The sequence below is a fragment of the Phoenix dactylifera genome, unplaced genomic scaffold, assembly GCF_009389715.1.
Source record: "Phoenix dactylifera cultivar Barhee BC4 unplaced genomic scaffold, palm_55x_up_171113_PBpolish2nd_filt_p 000121F, whole genome shotgun sequence".
NCBI lineage: Eukaryota > Viridiplantae > Streptophyta > Magnoliopsida > Arecales > Arecaceae > Phoenix > Phoenix dactylifera.
In genome coordinates, this window is record NW_024067689.1 from 1371742 (window position 1) to 1392297 (window position 20556).

At 41.9% G+C, this 20556-nt stretch overlaps 1 protein-coding gene across 1 annotated transcript; it reads right to left on the reverse strand.

Annotated features, from left to right (window-relative positions):
• Positions 1-1309: 1309 nt before the first annotated feature.
• On the reverse strand, positions 1310-3162 carry LOC103696425 (UDP-glycosyltransferase 88B1-like). Its single transcript, XM_008778045.4, has one exon. The coding sequence runs from the start codon at positions 2993-2995 to the stop codon at positions 1559-1561; it is 1437 nt and encodes a 478-aa protein (XP_008776267.2). The 5' UTR covers positions 2996-3162; the 3' UTR covers positions 1310-1558.
• Positions 3163-20556: the final 17394 nt, after the last annotated feature.

Sequence of the window (20556 nt, forward strand, 5' to 3'; positions counted from 1 at the left end):
TACTGAGATGCACAAACTTTGATTTATGTGCCGTCCAATCAACCTCTACGTAAAATACCACCAGATGTCACGCGGTTCACAAATGCTGCCAAAGCAAACTCGCATCTTGAAACCAATTAACATTAATACGAGGAGAGTGCTTGGGCGACAACCGTAGTATTACCGTTCGTGAATCGATCATTCAAGCTGAGACACGTCACATCCATAGCAAAGCCACGTCTTGAAGGGCGTACCGGACAAAAGGGATGGAGCCAGATGCGGTGCTGCCGGCGATAACGTTATGCAGCTGGATTCCTAAGTGGTCTTATTTGCACCACATGTTTTCGCGCAAATATCGATGAGGATCACCCAAGATGGGCTTTTGGCAGGTACGGTCCATTTCTTAAGAAGGCTCGTGGTACACGCCCGTTCAAAAATTCCCGATCAAAACTTCATCTCTCTATTAAATAGATTAAAATTTTTAATCCGTATTCAACCAATTCATTAAACAGATAATTCATTCCCATTCACATAATAGATCAAATTAGATTAAACAAATTAAACAGATTAGACAGATTTTTAATAGATTAAATAGATTGAAACAGAGTTGGATTAAATAGTAAAAAACTAGTTAGGCAGGCTTCATCAATTGAATTAAATACAGATTGGAATAAAAATTCACCAATCAAATTCTACCTGTTTATTAAATAGATCAAAATTTTAAATCTAAATTCGGCCTATTTATTAAACAGATAATCCAATCCAATCCATATAACTTATTACTATATATATCAAATTTGGTTAAACAAGTTAAATAGAATAAACGAGTTAGATAGATTTTTAATAAATTAAATAAATTTAACAAATTTAGCGGATTAAATTAAACAAGCCAGAAACTAGTTAAGCAGACTTCAAACAGATAGGTCAACCTAGTTATTAAATAGATCAAAATAAGTTAGATAGATCAAAAATTAAAATCTAAATTTAATTTATTTAATAAATAGATTTAGATAAATTGATTCATTTAAGATTCAAATTTCTTTATATCAAACCTAAATTTATTTAAAACTGATCGTTTATGGATTGAATCGCATATATTGCCAACCCTGCTTTTTAATACCGTCGGTCTTGCGCCGGAAACATCTCCATCCACTGTTGGAATTGGCTGTCGCTGTCGGTGCATGGTGCCAAGATGGGCCCACATCCCGTCCTATCAGCTTGCCCACTGCTGTCGGAATCCATGGACCTAATTTACTAATCTGGACCCACCATGAGTTAGCGGAGAGGATCCGGATTCCGGAACTCTCTCTCGGACACCCACGAATATAAATTTTTTTTTTTATGTACCAAAAAAAATAATTCTTATTTTTATTGATAAAAAGTTCCCAAGGAGCAACCATACAACAAGCACAGCAAGGGCCAAAACAACATGAACCAACACTGCCAAACCATTTCAAAGCAAAAAAAATAAAACACTACCAAACCATTAATAGTAAATAATATTTTTAAGCAATTTAACATTTCGCCACTTTGGCCGATCCCTTACGTACGTCCCAAACGAAAACGACACCGCACGCGATCACGGCGCTCTGCTGCGCTTCCAGCGGCCGACGACCTCCATCAACGCCGAGTGAGACGAGCCCCCCTCCCTCAGCGCCGCCGCTGCACTCTCCTTTGCCGCCGCCGTTCTCTCCGTCAGCTCCCTTCCCCCCTCCGACTCCATCAGCCATCTCACCTTCGCCTCCACCTCCTCCGCCGTCACCAACTCCTTGTCGTACCCCTCCACCGCCACCGCCAGCCTAATCTCCTCCTCTAAGAAAACTTTGTTCATCCACTGCTCCGCGTACACTGGCCACCCGATCATCGGAATTCCGGCCATGATCGCCTCCAGCACCGAGTTCCACCCGCAGTGAGTCACGAAACCGCCCACCGCCTCGTGGCTCAGCACATCCACCTGAGGCGCCCATGACTTCACCACGAGTCCCCGGCTTTTCGTCCGGTTTAGAAACCCGTCGGGTAACAACACGTCCAGGTCCGGCTCGGGCGGCGGGGCGAACTTCTTCGCCGGGTCGTGACTCGGAGGGCTCCGGACGACCCACAGGAACCGCTGCCCGCTACGCTCCAACCCGGTGGCCATTTCCCTGAGCTGCTCCGCTGAGAAGAGCCCGAGACTCCCGAAGCATAGGAACACAACGCTTCGCTTGGGCTGGGTGCCGAGCCACGAGAGACACTCCTCTCTGCCCCGTTTGCCCCGGCCCTCGGCAGCTATGAGAGGACCGATGGGGTAGATGGGTGGCGTCGGCCGGCCGTCAGTGAGGCAGAGGCCGGCGGAGATGGCTTCGATGGCTCTCGGCTCGAGGGAAGCGAAGGTGTTGATGAGGATCCCCTGGGAGTCGGGTAACCGGCCGGACATGTAGAGGAAGCCCTTGTAGGCCTCGTCGTCCCTGTCGAGCATGGGGACCGGCATGTGGTTCGCAGGCAGCGGCGGGAGGCCGGGGATGTGGAGAGGGGAGCGGCCGAGGTCTTTGAAGCTGGAGGAGGAGGCAGAGTGGAGCGCCGGAAAGTGGAAGAAAGTGGCGAGGACGGCAGCACCGGAGGTGAAGAAGATGTAGGCGGGGAGGCCGAGATCGGCAGCGACGTCTAGGGCGTGGACACAGAAGAAGTCGACAACGAGGGCGCGGGGAGAGGGGGAGAGGGAAAGGAGGAAGCGGCGGAGATTAGGGTTGGAGAGGCGGAGGAGGTCGAAGGCGAGGGCCTCGAGGTTGGGGGAGGGGTTGGGAGGGAGGGCGACCGGGGGAAGGCGGTGGAATGAGAGGGCGGGTAGGGCGTCGGAGACGGCGGCGATGAAGGGGGCGGTGTCGCCAGTTTTATAGGGGGCGTCGACGATGAGGACGGTGACGGCGAGGCCCTGGCGAAGGAAGAGCTTGCCCAGCTCCACCAGTGACACCAGGTGGCCCATCCCCGGCGACGGGTACAGCACCACCGACTCCTTTGGCCCTTCCGCTACTGTCCCCATTTTGGCCTCGTTCCCTCCGGACTCTCTCTCTCTCTCCCCCCCCCCCCCTTACAGAACCCCCGCTTCTTTATTTAGCGAACCAACGGAAGCACCAGCCTCAACATTATAAAACGAAGACAGCTTCCTTTTTTGTGGTACATAAAAAACAAAGAACATTTGCAGCTACGAGTTGGACGAGGGACAAAGTCGCTTTAACTACCCTCAGTGACAAGGCAGATGATTGGTTTGGGGTTTAGAAAATGGAGATGATTGGTTTGGAGTTGACAGTGATGGTGACTTTCAGTGGACGCGCGATGCTGCTAAAGCATTTAGGAATACTAAAAAAAGAATGACGAAAGCGTCAGTTATGCGACTCCTTGATTTTAGTAAAGTTTTTGAGGTGGAATGTGATGCATCTGGCTTGGGTATAGGTGGTGTGCTTAGTCAAGAACGTCATCCTATAGTCTATTTTAGTGAAAAACTGAATGAGGCTAGACAGAGGTATTCCATCTATGACAAAAAAATTTATGCCATAGTTCAGACCCTACGGTATTGGCGACATTATCTTCTTCCAAATGAATTTGTTCTCTACTCTGACCATGAAGCACTTCGTTTCCTTAATTCCCAAAAGATACTTAATCATCGCCATGCTAAGTGGGTTCAATTCCTCCAGGACTACACTTTTGTTCTCAAGCATATGTCAGGTGCAGCGAACAAAGCTGCTGATGCGCTGAGTCGACGAGTAACCCTGTTGTCCGCCATGTCTGTTTCCATCACTGGTTTTGATAGACTTAAGCATGATTACTTGTCTTGCTCCGATTTTGGAAAACTCTATCATGCCCTTGCTGATGGACAGGGATCTTTGATTGATGGTATTTATCTTCAAGACGGGTACTTGTTCAAAGCTTCCAAGCTCTGTATCCCGTGAACTTCCATACGAGATTTTTTGACATGGGAAGTGCATGCTGGTGGTCTCGCTGGACATTTTGGGCGAGATAAGACCATAGAAGAAGTTGAACGACAATTTTTTTGGCCAAGTTTGAAACGAGACGTTGCTAAAATTGTAGGACAATGTCGCACGTGTCAACTAGCTAAGCACAAAAAAAAAATACTGGCCTCTACACTCCGTTACCTGTTCCAGATCGTCCTTGGTTAGACCTTAGTATTGACTTCGTGCTCGGCCTTTCTTGTACCTTTCGGAAACATGATTCCATTTTTATGGTTGTTGATCGTTTTTCTAAAATGGCTCACTTCCTTCCTTGTTCCAAAACTTCCTTGATTCCATACCATCTCCGACCCAGTTACCCTTACCACCAGCACAAAAAGAACATATTGATGCCATTTTAGATGAGCAGACTGTTTCTACCCATGATGGGGGTGTTCAGCATTTCTTGGTTCGCTGGCGGGGACGCCCAGAGTCCGATGCTACATGGATTACACGTGAAGAATTCCAACGCATTGACCCAGACCTCCTGGAGTTCTATCAGAGTCATTCGTCGGGGTCGACTTCTTCTTTCCCGGGGGGAGTTGATGTGGACACTAGTATTGAGCTGATTATTTTACGGGATCACGGTCGTCACAGTAGGATGGTCCAGCCACTTTCGTTGTGGTTGGATTGACTTATGTTATCTTTATTATTTTATGTTGGTAGGATTAATTTGCATATTGTCATTTGAGGACTTTGTTCAGATTGTTTTCTTTGTAGAGACCTATCTGTTATTTTGTGGCCCTATATGTATATGGGGCATGCATTTGTTTTTTTTAATAAAATATTGCATGAAAATTAGTCTTCTTCCTCTTCCTCCTCTTCTCCTCTCTTCTTCACCTTTCCCTCTTCTTCTCCTCTTTCACTCTGCCTTCCACCCCTTACATCCGTCCTACATCAGCTTCACTAAGTCTTCCAAAAAATATTTATTTTATAATCGATTTATGGAAAATAGGATTACCTTCCATACAAATTTAGTGTACCTAAGATGCTTTCACCTCGGCATAAAATGTAAGCGATGGATGGTACTGCTTTACAAATGTAAGACAAGATTGCTTCCATGCACATGATTCCAGTATTAAAATGTGTTTTCAAATGTTTCAACATGTGATCTAGGGATTAGTCGCACCTGATTCAAGCTACAAACTAATTCAAATATACACAATACCACTTTTCAATGAAGCCAAGGGGACAAGATCCACCAACCCTGCGATGGACCAATTTAATTAGAAAAGAATGAGAACAAATATGGATAAAGAAGAAAGAGTAGGAAAAAAGAGCCGGAAGACATTCTGTTTGCGTTGCTTTCTAATTGAACTAATCCATAGTTTAGACGATGGGTTTGATCCATCTATTAATTTTTTCCTACCACCATCTTTCTACATAATTGATATTGAGTCTTTGGAAGAGAGACCATGTGTTGGTACCTAATTAGCTGTGCAAGCCTTGCTAGAGCGAGTGATAAGTACAATCCTTAATAGTCCATGCGCCATGCAAATAAGAGCCGTAAGGGCATTGATGCGGATAATATTGAACATTTTAACCTCAGTTTGAACTGTCCTCCATGACTTCGGCCATAACCGAGATGCCACTTTGCACAAAGCGATAAACACCAGTAATTATATCAACGCTACAGTTAGTGTATGATCAGCGCGATTGCCGCTGCGTGCTACTAGTGCAGAATGGTTGCCATGTTGTTGATGTGCAGCCGACAGTTACTGAAAGTTAATCCTAGATTCTTCGGTGTTTAGCATGCTAATTTTTTTTTTTTGAAAACTATGGCTGAACCTGATCGGATTGCCTACGTACCCCTTCATAAGGGGGATCAAACCATACATAGTTTTTTTTAAGTTAAAACGCAGCGGAAAAATCGAATCAAACAATTTAATTCGTGCATGCGTATAAGATCAAATCTAGAAATCAGCACTATAAGAACACATGGGATTATGTCGGAATCGTTTAAACAATTATGCCAAAACTTTATGCATCATTAACTATCAGATCTGAAAGTTAAATACTCTATTCTGATTAATCTCCGAATATCCATCGAATGGATTCTAGAGATATCTCCATGAGGAGCCCCAAAGGAGGATAAAACCTCAGAGAATCGGACCTAGACCTTGACACCAAAATAAAAGATTAATGTAGGATTAATACCTTTTATGATAGATGAAACTTGTGGATCTGATCCTTGACTTCGCAGCCACGCACATGAATGACCTCTACGAGAAGTACACGCGAAGTTCCTGGAGAGATCCAATCCCGCGGAAGTGCTAGCTTGCGTAGAATTTCTTGAGGCTGAAATTTGATCTTTCCAACGCTATCAACTTTTAATCCGCCTTCCTGGAAGAACTTAGAGGAGATGTTTAGAGGGATTGAAGAAGACTTAGATCTAATCTAAAGACTCTTATCAGGGATTCCTAACACTAATGGCGTGAAGGACTTAGTGGAAGATCAAATGGCGAGTTGGAAGATGAACTAGTTTCTTCTTCCTTTCCTTTTTTCCTTTCTTTTTTTTTCTTTTTTCTCTCTTTTTTCCTTAAATTTGACCGCCATCTGATAACCCCCTCTTATACTCTAACTCCACTCCTCTTCACACGCCAACCACCAGGATTTTGTGGAGTTAAGTTATGTTTTGAATTCAAAATTCAAAACATAGCTTCATGCGCCAACACATGATGAAGGATTGATCTAATCTAAACCATTCATCACTTCCCTCTTTCAATTTTGAAATTTCCATGCCCCTAATCAGATTAGAGGGTCACGTGATGATTTTATGGTGATTAAATTCGAAATTCAAGCTAAATTAGAAGTGAAATAAAGATAAGGATGACATATGCCATGAAGAGAGAAAATTTGATCTTATCCAATTCTTTTCATGAATTTATCTCTCCATGTCACCCCATCTGATGATGAAAGAAGTCCTGATGTTGCCAAGTGTCCCATAGCACTATTAAATAAATTAAATTAATTTTTAATCACATTAAAAATTAATTTATGGCGCCATGCATGGATATGTGACATGTGGACTTCGAGATCAGAACGGTTTCAGATCAAACCCATTTAGTTTAATTAAATCCTAACAATTAGGATGGTCCAATTACCTTGGGTTGAACCTAATTCAATTTGGTCAATCCCTAATTAAGCACAAATTTAATCTAATTTAATTTGGTCAACCTAAGCCCTCTTTATTCAAACCTAATCCAATCAAGTCAAAAATCTTGATTGAGCCCAAAATTGAATCTAATTCAATTTGGCTCATCCTTAGTCCAATTACTCAATCCAATTGAGTTCATTAACAATCTAATTACTAATTAATCCTTCAATAATTACTTTAATTATTTTATAAGATAATTTGCCAATCGAATTGACCAAATTACCCCTGAATGATTCTTAATCATTCATCAACCTTCTTGATCAATCAGGAATCTTCTATGCGTGTGACCTCATAGGTTCGAACCTAAGCCGGTAGTATAGGAACGACTTCCTACACTAATCGATGTAACCATCTAGCAATGGTACCCGATGTTTGGATAGGCCGAATATATGCGAAACAAATATTCTGGAATCCTAGACTATGGTTACTGTATAATTCAATCCCTTTGACTTCTAATGCCAGGACGACTTAGGGCTCACTGTCAACTCTATAATTAGTACATCCATTATGTGATTAACTTTAGATATCCCGTGACTCTTCACTTGGATTACCCTGGTCAAGGTTTTGCTAAATTAATCACAAGACATTATCTCTTGTTTCTAGGAGGGGTCAATTCCATCTTAATTCACAACTGACTACGCAAGTACTTGACTGCACCCAGTGACCTTCCGTTACTGAATTAGAAATCTAGGTTGTCCGGTACCAAAGTACAGTGAGTTGCTTGCTAGTAACAGGTTGCGGTCTCAGGTCAGAGGGCCAAAAGAATGCTCACACAAGTCTCACAAATGTGCCTGTTGCCCAGATAGACAACCCAAGAGGGGGGATGAATTGGATTTTAAAATAATTTAGATAATTAAAACGATGTGGTTGATTAATTAAAAACTATTGCAAGTTATTTAATTAATGCTAAGTGCTGTGAGTGATGTGAGGGGAAGAAGAAGAGAGACAATCCAATGCAAACACAGAGTTTTATAGTGGTTCGGAGCTACCCCTTGCTCCTACGTCCACTCCCCAAGTCTCTCTTGGGAATTCACTATAACCCCCTTGGATTACAGCCGGTTGTTTTGCAAGCTCACAACCAAACTTGTTGTTTTACGAGCTCACAACGAACTCGGTCGGTTTTCCCAGGCTCACCGACTAGAACCAATCCCGATTGTTTTTCCGGGCTCACAATCAAACCCTTACACACGTTGGTTTTTAACTTGGCTCACCAACCAACCTTAATCCCCTTGATTCAATCCCCCGATTGAACCAAGTAAATACAAGTTATAGAAAGAAGGGAAAATAAGCTTCTCAAAAGCAGATGTAAAACAATATAATCAAAAGAGGAGTTTAGAAGCCCTCAAACGCTTTTAAGCTGAAGTAGAGGAATGGCTTCTTGAACTCTGGTCTCCTCTCGAATGAGTAGTCGACTTGAATGCTGGAGGAGAAGGCTTTAATTGCTGGAAAGATGTAGGTGGAGCTGTAAATGTAGATCTTCCCTTTTTCGTTGAAGAGCACGTTGCAGAGCTTGAATCCTTGATTAGTTGGAGTGGAATAACTGTTCTCTGCCTTGCTACAGTCTTCTGTGGCTATTTAAGCCAACCCCCACGGAAACTAGCCGTTACACTGCTTTTTCTGCCCGTTCTGCACACTCTGCGCAGCCTGACAATATGACCGTTGGTGGGTTGGAGTCGACTCGCGCGATCAGGAGTCGACTTGGCTGTAGCGGGAGTCGACTCAAGCTTTTCCGGAGTCGACTCGGCAACTGTTCCAAATTTGAATTAAAGTTGCCGTCACGACTGGGAGTCGACTCGTCTTGACCCGGAGTCGACTCGCCAACTTCTGGAGCTGACCTGGCAATTTTGGAGTCGGCTCATCCACTGAAGTCCGTGGATCCAATTTTGAATTTTGTCCACTCGAGTCGACTCGACTGTCCTTGGAGTCGACTCGAATCTCAGAGCCCGAACTCCCGATTCTCTGTCTTTTGGCTCATCCAGTCTTGGAGTCGACTCGAACTTCCTTGGAGTCGACTCGGCTCTCAGTTTCCGAAAGTTGGTCTTCTGCCTTTTGACGTGAAGCTTGTCTTGGAGTCGACTCGAGCTGTCTGGGAGTCGACTCGAATCTCAGACTCGAAAACTGCTCTCTGACTTTTCTTTGTGTACCTCTTGGAGTCGACTCTTACTACCCTGGAGTCGACTCGTTGAACATTGGAGTCGACTCGCGCACTTCAGGAGTCGACTCGTTGACAGGTTCTGAGATGAGGCTTTCTGTTCTTCTTTCTGTTCTCAGTCGGAGTCGACTCGTACTAGTCTGGAGTCGACTCGAGCTCGTGCCAGTGAACTTGATACGCTTGGAGTCGACTCGTGATACTCGGGAGTCGACTCGAGTCTCAGACTTTGGTTCAGCAGACTTCTTAACTTATCCAAAATACTATGAACCAAATCTAGAGACACTTGGACAGGATTTTCACTGAAACACTCAATTGAATTCATTAGTAATCACAAGATATACTCAAATGCTTTGAGCTCATCAAAATCAAATGGGGTTTTAATCAATCACTCCACAATCTCCCCCTTTTTGATGATGACAAAACTTTGAGTATATGTAAAATGACTTGCTCAATAAATAATGAAATGAAATCCATAAATGAATTCAAATGTCTGATAATTTAATTTATCCAAGTTTGAAAGGAGTGAAACAGCAAATTTCGGAGTTAAAGCTCCCCCTTTCATTTGGAATTATATAAGCCTTCATATTATGCAATCAATTGTTTGGCTTATATGTCATTAATGATTTAGCTTGATTAAAATTCAGATTCTCCCCCTCAACATATGCATTCAACTATGTTTTGATTCTCTGAATTTCCTTTTAACGCTATGAAGTTTTTGAACTGAATTTTTTGTTTTTAGAGGAAAAATCTGTCAATTTGTTCTTGAGTAGGATTCAGCTAATCTCCGAATATCCCTTGAATAGATTCTGGAGATTACTCCATTAGGAGCCCCAAAAGAGAGATAATGAGCCTCGAGGTACCGAATCCACTTAGAACAAATTCGTGTGTCTTTTTATTGATTTTCATTGATTTCTTTTACATATTTCATCCATATTTCTCCCCTTTTACATATTGTATACATATTTCTTCCCCTTTTTGTCATCATACGAAAAAGGAGGTAATCACACACAATCAATGGCACAACCAATCATCAAATGGCACAGAAATGAAGATAAGATGTCTACTCATTGTATTGATATGAATGTGAATACATTTGAGCATACAATACGTAAAGCAAAGCAATACAAAACAAAGCAAAAAGAACATCTATGGTCTCCTCGAGGATGAAGATCCCCCCCTCGAGGATGTATCTCCCCCTCTCGATGATGCATCTCCTCCTCTGGAGGATGTGGCTCCTCCTCTCGAGGATGGTGCTCCTCCTCTCAATCGGCTCTGCTCCATGAGGAGGGTGACTGCATCTGTGACATGGCCAAGCTGTGTGATGATAGACGTGGTGGCTCTGCTATGTGTAGTGGAGAGCTCTGTCACCGACGCCTGAAGCCCAGTCACCGATGTCTGAAGTGCGTCCAGCTTGTCGATGAGTACATTCGCCAAGCGCTCGGCCCCCTCGGTGGTGGTGTGCATGTCACGACCTATCTCCTCTCGCATCTGTCGAGTGGAGCTCGTGACCTCACTCATGCTGTGGAACTGGGCCTGGACCAAACTCCGGACATTGTAGATCTCTTTCCGTACATGAGCCGTCATGTCAGTCACGGCTGTCAAGGAAGGGACCAACTGAGAAGAGACGGGTGCAGGAGTGGGAGCAGGCACCGCACCTCGGAGCTCCCGAAGCAGCTCATCCCTCACCTCTCTGACTATCTCCTGTCGCAGCTCCCGGAGCTGCTCAGGATCAATCCGGACCGCCATAGAGGGTGGTGCCGAGGAGGAAGGTCCGACGGAGGTGGTAGGAGCAGGAGGAGTGGATGGAAGGTCTGGATGGTCTGGAAGGTCTGGGTAGTCTGAATCGGGCTCAGGACTGGGTGAAGGTCTGGTGGTCTGAGCGGTGAGGGTAGACTTCCTAACCCATACCCCCTCTCTCTTCCGAAACCCCATCCTGTGCATGGTCCCCGTACACAAGCGATCTGTCCATCGCAATGCACGAGAGGGTTCCCTCTCAGGAATGGAAATCTCGTACTCGCTAAAGAGAAGAGTAAAAATCATGCCGTATGGGAGGGTGAGCCTAGGTCTATCTAGGGGCTCACACATATACCTATATATGAGTTTGGAGAAGTTGACCGGGGTGTCCTGAAGAATGTAAGACATAATAGCTAGGTCCCTCTCATTTACAAAATCAAATCTTCCTGTCTTAGGGAAGACAGACCTGGACAGAATACTCAAAAGGATTCTCACTTCAACAGGAAGTGAGCTAGCAGATACCTCGTCTAGGGGGGACTGAGGTGGATGCCCTAAGACGATCGTAAGGGCCTCAACTCTATCCTCAGGATGTGCGGGAGCCACCCCTACTAGTGGAAGGTGGAGGATGTGGCCAATAAGATCCTCCGTGACAAACACAGGGACACCGGCTACTGTGCCCTCGATACCCCCATCTCCCCGATGGACGGTACCGTAAAACTCTCTAACGAGCCCTGGATATGTGGGGAGGTCCAATGTAAGGAAGAACTCTAAGCCCTGGGCTCTAAGCCTATCACCTATGGTGAACCCTTCCCGGGAGAGAAAGTCGAAATCGACATACCTCCCGGTGGAGACGACCTTCCCGGCCAATGGCCTCGCGGGAACCGCCCTAGGCGGGGAACGAGCCGGAGGTGGTTGCCTCGCGGGATCGTGCCGCGCCTTGGAGCGCCGCTCGGGACCGGCCTCGGGACGGGACCTCTTCCTAACCACGGTCTTACGAGGCATCTTGACCTAAACGGGAAGAAACACCTAAAGGACGGAGAAAGGTCGACGGAGGAGACTCGGGACGGACCGGAGACGACCTAGGAACGGACGAAAACCCTAAGAACCGGTGAAAAATCGACCGAACAGAGGTTGGAGACGATCGGGGAAGACCTAGGAGTCGGCTCTAGGGCTTTTTGAACAGTGGCGGCTTGAAAGAAAAGTGTTTGCGAAACGACAAACCTAGGGTTAAAAAGTCGGATCCCGACTGCGAGTCGACTCCCCTGAGTCGCGAGTCGACTCGACCTCGAGTCGACTCCAGAATATGCGCGAGTCGACTCTCCTTATGCGCCTGTAGACTTCGAGTCGACTCCCGATAATGTGCGAGTCGACTCCCCCTCAGCTGCCATCTTTGCGAGTCGACTCCCGCAAATGCGCGAGTCGACTCCCCCTTAGGAGCCGGCTCTGAAACTTACTCGAGTCGTCTCTAACCTTGGCACGCACCTAAAAGTCATGCTATAACCGTGCCAAATGAGGGAAAATCACCTAATTGGGATCTGATTTGATGATCATTGAATGTAAACTCTATTTTAACCGCATTCTAATCATCAAAATCAATTAATCTAGTGGAAACTCCCACTAGGATGGATCAATCACTCCTAATCCCCTCCTAAGCACGCTAAACCTCTCTTCACTTAGGAGTTTTGTAAAAATATCTGCTAATTGATTATCAGTACAAACAAATTGGAGTGACACATCACCATTCAATACATGATCTCTTATGAAGTGATGTCTTATCTCAATGTGTTTAGTTCTTGAATGTTGAATTGGATTTTTAGTTAGATTTATGGCACTTGTATTATCACAATTAATGGGGATTTTATCTTGTTTAATGCCATAATCTTCTAATTGTTGTTTAATCCACAAGATTTGAGCACAACAACTCCCGGCTGCCACATATTCAGCTTCTGCAGTGGATAATGCAACCGAGTTTTGTTTCTTGCTAAACCATGAGATTAGGTTTTCTCCTAGAAACTGACACGACCCGCTGGTACTTTTTCTATCAAGCTTACATCCAGCGAAGTCTGAATCTGTGTACCCTATTAAGTTTAGGCTAGATTCTTTAGAGTACCATAGCCCTATGTTCTTAGTTCCTATTAAGTATTTAAAAATTCTCTTAACTGCAGCTAGGTGTGATTCTTTAGGATTAGCCTGATATCTAGCACACATGCAAACACTAAACATAATATCAGGTCTACTTGCAGTAAGATATAGTAAAGATCCTATCATACCTCTATAAAGTTTTTGATCTACAGATTTACCTGATTCATCTTGATCTAATTTGCATGATGAGCTCATGGGGGTGCTGATTGATTTGTTTCCTTCCATATCAAACTTCTTGAGCATCTCCTTGACATATTTTGCTTGATTGATGAAGATGCCTCCTTCAGATTGTTTGATTTGAAGCCCGAGGAAGTAGTTCAGCTCTCCCATCATGCTCATCTCAAACTCACTCTGCATCAAATCAGCAAACTCTTCGCAGAGGCGATTGTTAGTAGCACCGAAAATGATATCATCAACATAAATCTGTACTAATAGCATCTCCTTCTTTTGCTTTTTCAGAAATAATGTTGTGTCTACATTTCTCCTAGAGAATTCATGTTCTAATAGAAATTTACTAAGTCTCTCATACCATGCTCTAGGTGCTTGTTTTAATCCATAAAGTGCTTTGTTCAGTTTATACACATGATTAGGGTATTGATGATTTTCAAAACCAGGAGGTTGTTCTACATACACTTCCTCATTAATATACCCATTTAAAAATGCACTTTTTACATCCATTTGAAATAGTTTGAAATTCTTAGAGCATGCATATGCTAATAATAGTCTAATAGCCTCAAGTCTAGCTACGGGAGCAAAGGTTTCATCAAAATCTATGCCTTCTTCTTGATTATAACCCTTTGCCACTAGTCTAGCCTTATTCCTTATAACAATTCCATTTTCATCTAGCTTATTTTTATATATCCATTTTGTACCTATAATTGGATATTTAGAAGGTCTCTCTACTAGATCCCACACTTTATTTCTAGTAAATTGGTTTAGTTCTTCTTGCATTGCATTTATCCAATTTACATCATTTTCGGCTTCTTCTATATGTTTGGGCTCAAAGTGTGAAACAAAAGCTAGATGGTTATTTAGATTTCTAAGTGAAGCTCTAGTCCTAACCGGTTGAGATGGATCATCTAGAATGAGTTCCTTAGGATGCCCGTGAGCATACCTCCAAGCTTTTGTTAGCCCATGATCCACAATAGCCTCTTGGCTTGATGATTCTCCTTCAATCAACTTTTGATTATCATCTTGTAATCTCATCTCATCTATCTTTTCCTCAAGTATTTCAACATCATCATCAAAATTAACTTTCTTACTAGAGGAGATGTCACTAGAGTCATCAAATACTACATGTATAGATTCTTCTATGACTAAGGTTCTTTTATTAAATACTCTATAGGCTTTACTAGTTGTAGAATAACCTAAGAATATTCCTTCATCAGATTTAGGGTCAAATTTTCCTAGATTATCTTTCCCATTATTATGCACAAAACACCTACATCCAAAAACATGAAAATAATTAACCTTTGGTTTTCTGTTTTTCCACAGTTCATAAGGTGTTTTCTTTATAATGGGTCTCAATAGAACTCTATTTAATATGTGACAAGAGGTATTAATGGCTTCTCCCCAAAAGTACTTAGGGAGGTTACTTTCACATAACATAGTTCTAGCCATTTCCTCTAGTGTTCTATTCTTCCTTTCCACAACTCCATTTTGTTGTGGTGTCCTAGGTGCTGAGAAATTATGGGTTATCCCCTTTTTACTACAAAATTCATCAAATGATTGATTTTCGAATTCGGTACCATGGTCACTTCTAATGGCTATGACTGAAGACTCTCTAGCATTTGTTACTTCCTTATGGAACTTCTTAAATACAGAAAATGCTTGATCCTTATGTGCTAGAAACATGACCCATGTGTACCTAGAGTAATCATCTACTATAACTAGACCATATTTATTTCCACCTAGGCTTGTTGTTCTAGTTGGACCAAATAGGTCCATGTGTAGTAATTCTAGAGGCCTAGAAGTAGAGACACATTTTATGGATTTAAAAGAGTTTCTAGATTGTTTGCCAAATTGACATGCTTCACATATTTTGTTCTTTTCAAATTTTAATTTTGGCAAACCTATCACGGAGTCTCTTTTAACTAGTTTAGTTATTGTGTCCATGCTTGCATGACCTAACTTACGGTGCCATAACCAACTAGCATCATTATCTTTAGTTTCATTTACAACTAGACATTGGTTATGTTTTGCAAGATCTTCTAGGTCTACAACATATACATTTCCACGTCTAATTCCTTTAAAAACTAAACTATTATCATTAGGATTTGTTATAATGCATCGTGATGGTTTAAACATAACATCATATCCTATATCACATAATTGACTAATGCTTAACAAGTTATGCTTAAGACCATCAACAATCTAACATTATCTATAAAAGTAGAAGGGGTGATTTGAACTTTACCAATACCAATGATATGATCTTGGTTGTTGTCTCCAAAAGTCACAGCACCTCCCTTCTTAGCTTCAAGGGTGAAAAATTGATCTTTATCACCCGTCATGTGCCTTGAGCAGCCACTATCCAAATACCAGCGGTTTTTGTTGACCTTGGCTGCAAGACACTCCTACACAAGCAAATCATGTCATCTTAGGTACCCAAGTTTTCTTGGGTCCTTCATGGTTAGTCAAGTTGGTTCCTTTTGGAACCCATACCCTTTTAATTTTCCTTTTTGTTTTACTTTTCCTATAGTCACATGCATTTGCCTTATGTCCTATAGTTCCACAACAAAAGCAGGTTATTTTCTTAGTTTTAGTTTCTCCAGCTTTAACAAAGAAGTTACTAAGAAGTTTTTGTTTATTTCTTGGTTTATATCCTAAACCCGCTTTATTAAATACGGCTCGTTGATTATTAAGTATCATATTTAACTTTTCAGAACTATACGTAAACTTTTCAACTAAAGGTTTGTATTTTCCAAGTTCTTTAGTTAATGTTTGATTTTCTGCTTTTAAATCATTTAGTTCTTTTGTGAGATCCTTGTTTAAGATTTGTTTATGGTTTTTAAGTTCTGAAAGTTCCTTAGTTAGTTTTTCATTATCTTTTGTTAAGTTGTTAGTCTTCTTAATTAAGAGTTGGTTGCTTGTCTTAAGTTCTAGATTTTCTTTGGTAAGATTATCTTTATCCTTAATTAATGAATCATGCTTATGAATGTAAGTTTGGTTAGTTACTTTTAGTTCTCTGTTTTTAACATTTATATTCTTATATTCAATCATTAATTCATTAAACGCATCATAAAGTTCATCAAATGTAAAATCAAAATGCGTATCGGAAGTTACCTCGTTTTCGTTGACCATGAAGCAGAAATTGGCCTTCTCTTCTTGTTCTTCATCCGATGATGAAGATGATGCGTCGGAGTCCGATAGGGTGGTGACAAGGGCTTTCTTCTTCTTCTTGTACTTGCTGCCCTTCTTTAGTAAGGGACACTCAGCTCTGATGTGTCCCGGCTTTTTGCACTCATAGCACCCAATCCCCTCATTTTCTCTTTCCTTACCTTTGTCCTTGCGGTAGGAATTTGAGGGGCCTCTCCTTTGATGATAGGACTTCTTGTGGTTGATAAATTTCTTGAACTTGCGCACAAGAAGTGCCTCACCACCATCTTCCTCATCTTCTTCTTCTTCACTACTGCTACTGCAAGATAAATCTTTGTTAGATGAAGTAGACTTTAAAGCTATTTCCTTTTTCTTATGGGAGGACTCTTCCTCGTTGTGTTGTTTCATGGTGAGCTCGTGCATCATAAGGGATGCAAGAAGCTCCTCAAGTGGTAGCTTGTTCAAGTCCTTGGCTTCTTGGATTGCCGTCACTTTAGCTTCCCACGACCTTGGTAGACACCGAAGGATTTTCCTGACAAGCTCACTGTTAGTATAGTTCTTGCCAAGGCTTTTTAGGGCATTGACAATATTAGTAAACCTAGTGAACATGCATGTGATTGTTTCATTTGAATCCATTTTAAATAGTTCATATTTATGAACCAAGATGTTTATTTTGGATTCCTTGACTTGATTCGTGCCCTCATGGGTCACTTCAAGTCTGTCCCAAATTTCTTTTGCAGAATTACAAGTTGAAACCCTATTGAATTCATTACGGTCTAAGGCACAATAAAACACATTCATAGCTTTAGAGTTTAATTGTGCCTTCCTCATATCATGTTCATCCCAATCCGTTTCTAGTTTGGGTACCTTGACACCATCTACATATATGGATGGGATGTATGGGCCATTCACTACAATGATCCACATCTCATAGTCTTGGGCTTGGATGAATATTCTCATCCTAGCCTTCCAGTATGAGTAGTCGGATCCATTGAAGAAAGGGGGTCTTTGGGTGGACTGACCCTCAATGTGAGAAGATCCAAATGGGGTTGTCATTTTGATCTTTTAACTCTTGAGTGGAAGAGTTTTTGGCTCTGATACCACTTGTTGCCCAGATAGACAACCCAAGAGGGGAGGGGGTGAATTGGGTTTTAAAATAATTTAGATAATTAAAACGATGTGGTTGATTAATTAAAAACTATTGCAAGTTATTTAATTAATGCTAAGTGCTGTGAGTGATGTGAGGGGAAGAAGAAGAGAGACAATCCAATGCAAACACAGAGTTTTATAGTGGTTCGGAGCTACCCCTTGCTCCTACGTCCACTCCCCAAGTCTCTCTTGGGAATTCACTATAACCTCCTTGGATTACAGCCGGTTGTTTTGCAAGCTCACAACCAAACTTGTTGTTTTACGAGCTCACAACGAACTCGGTCGGTTTTTCCAGGCCCACCGACTAGAACCAACCCCGATTGTTTTCCCGGGCTCACAATCAAACCCTTACACACGTTGGTTTTTAACTTGGCTCACCAACCAACCTTAATCCCCTTGATTCAATCCCCCGATTGAACCAAGTAAATACAAGTTATAGAAAGAAGGGAAAATAAGCTTCTCAAAAGCAGATGTAAAACAATATAATCAAAAGAGGAGTTTAGAAGCCCTCAAACGCTTTTAAGCTGAAGTAGAGGAATGGCTTATTGAACTCTGGTCTCCTCTCGAATGAGTAGTCGACTTGAATGCTGGAGGAGAAGGCTTTAATTGCTGGAAAGATGTAGGTGGAGCTGTAAATGCAGATCTTCCCTTTTTCGTTGAAGAGCACGTTGCAGAGCTTGAATCCTTGATTAGTTGGAGTGGAATAACTGTTCTCTGCCTTGCTACAGTCTTCTGTGGCTATTTAAGCTAACCCCCACGGAAACTAGCCGTTACACTGCTTTTTCTGCCCGTTCTGCACACTCTGCGCAGCCTGACAATATGACCGTTGGTGGGTTGGAGTCGACTCGCGCGATCAGGAGTCGACTCGGCTGTAGCGGGAGTCGACTCAAGCTTTTCCGGAGTCGACTCGGCAACTGTTCCAAATTTGAATTAAAGTTGCCGTCACGACTGGGAGTCGACTCGTCTTGACCCGGAGTCGACTCGCCAACTTCTGGAGCTGACCTGGCAATTTTGGAGTCGGCTCATCCACTGAAGTCCGTGGATCCAATTTTGAATTTTGTCCACTCGAGTCGACTCGACTGTCCTTGGAGTCGACTCGAATCTCAGAGCCCGAACTTCCGATTCTCTGTCTTTTGGCTCATCCAGTCTTGGAGTCGACTCGAACTTCCTTGGAGTCGACTCGGCTCTCAGTTTCCGAAAGTTGGTCTTCTGCCTTTTGACGTGAAGCTTGTCTTGGAGTCGACTCGAGCTGTCTGGGAGTCGACTCGAATCTCAGACTCGAAAACTGCTCTCTGACTTTTCTTTGTGTACCTCTTGGAGTCGACTCTTACTACCCTGGAGTCGACTCGTTGAACATTGGAGTTGACTCGCGCACTTCAGAAGTCGACTCGTTGACAGGTTCTGAGATGAGGCTTTCTGTTCTTCTTTCTGTTCTCAGTCGGAGTCGACTCGTACTAGTCTGGAGTCGACTCGAGCTCGTGCCAGTGAACTTGATACGCTTGGAGTCGACTCGTGATACTCGGGAGTCGACTCGAGTCTCAGACTTTGGTTCAGCAGACTTCTTAACTTATCCAAAATACTATGAACCAAATCTAGAGACACTTGGACAGGATTTTCACTGAAACACTCAATTGAATTCATTAGTAATCACAAGATATACTCAAATACTTTGAGCTCATCAAAATCAAATGGAGTTTTAATTAATCACTCCACAGTGCCGAATATATTATGCTTGTTTTATTTTTCCTTAAGATTGGAGTATTTGCCTTTACTTAGATTTTACTTCTCTTGAATAATGTTTATTTTCTTTTCTTTATCTCTCTTTCTTTTTGTTATTCTCAAGTAATTTACATGAAAGAGCAGAATAAAGAAATAATCTTATGTATCATATAGATGTATATCATGCAAACAATATTTTCATTATGCTCAAGGATTCATAGCTTCTCACAAGTTATTTTAAATCAAAATTTTAAGTATAAACTTGTGTATTTCATGGTTATGACATAAGCAAAGATATATTTTAGTTTGGGCAAATCATGAAACAATTTCTAAAAGCATAAGTCAATCAATACATATATAGACATGATATCAAGAAATTAATAATTAAAGACTTTAATCATGCCACAATAAGATTTAAGTTATTGACTTTGCTCAACTAATTTTTGAGAGAGGTATCTAAAATTACCAATTCGTTCTACACTCTTCAAGTCAAACATTCATATGCAAACAAGAGGGGACCTTCTTCAGCCAAAAGTTCACACATAAGAAATATAGAGTGCATGGAGGTGTCCTTCAAGTTGAAATCTCTCATTTTCTTACTCAAGGATTCTGCATTATTAACAAAATTCTTTTTCTCTTTTTTTGAAAGAAAGTCATTAGTTTCTTCAAGATACAAAACATTCATACAACATATTTCTTGACTAGATGACTCAACATAAGATATGACAATAATTGGATGTTGAGTCACTTTACTCAAGAGATTGCCTAAATATAAGCAAGCACATGTCACTTGAACTAAAGAGATAGTTTCATTAACCAAGATGGTTCAAGGACAAGCATGTGAGGCAATAGAAAGATTCATCAAGGTCAAATCAATTTCTTATTTTCAGAATCAATTTAGCTTAGATTCTATTTGCTTAAGATAATTATCAATAAGACATGCTAGCTAAGTTTTAATCAGATTATCTTAAACAGTTGTTTCTATCAAAATTCAGATTATGATTCATTTGTTATCAATAAAATATGATTCATTAGAGTTAGATTGAAGTTTGCACAAGGGCACATAATGAGCATACAATCTGGTCTACTAACTGTATGATAAAATAATTATTCTATCATGCTTCAATACAGCTTTAAAACAATAGATCTACCTTGCTCATCCTTTTCAAATTCTACAAGATGGGGTCATAGACATACCTTCTTCATGCCAATCTTCTATAGGAGTT

Excerpts from the sequence above, each read along its gene's own strand:
- LOC103696425 (XM_008778045.4), bottom strand. The coding sequence starts at position 2,995 with ATGGGGACAGTAGCGGAAGGGCCAAAGGAGTCGGTGGTGCTGTACCCG.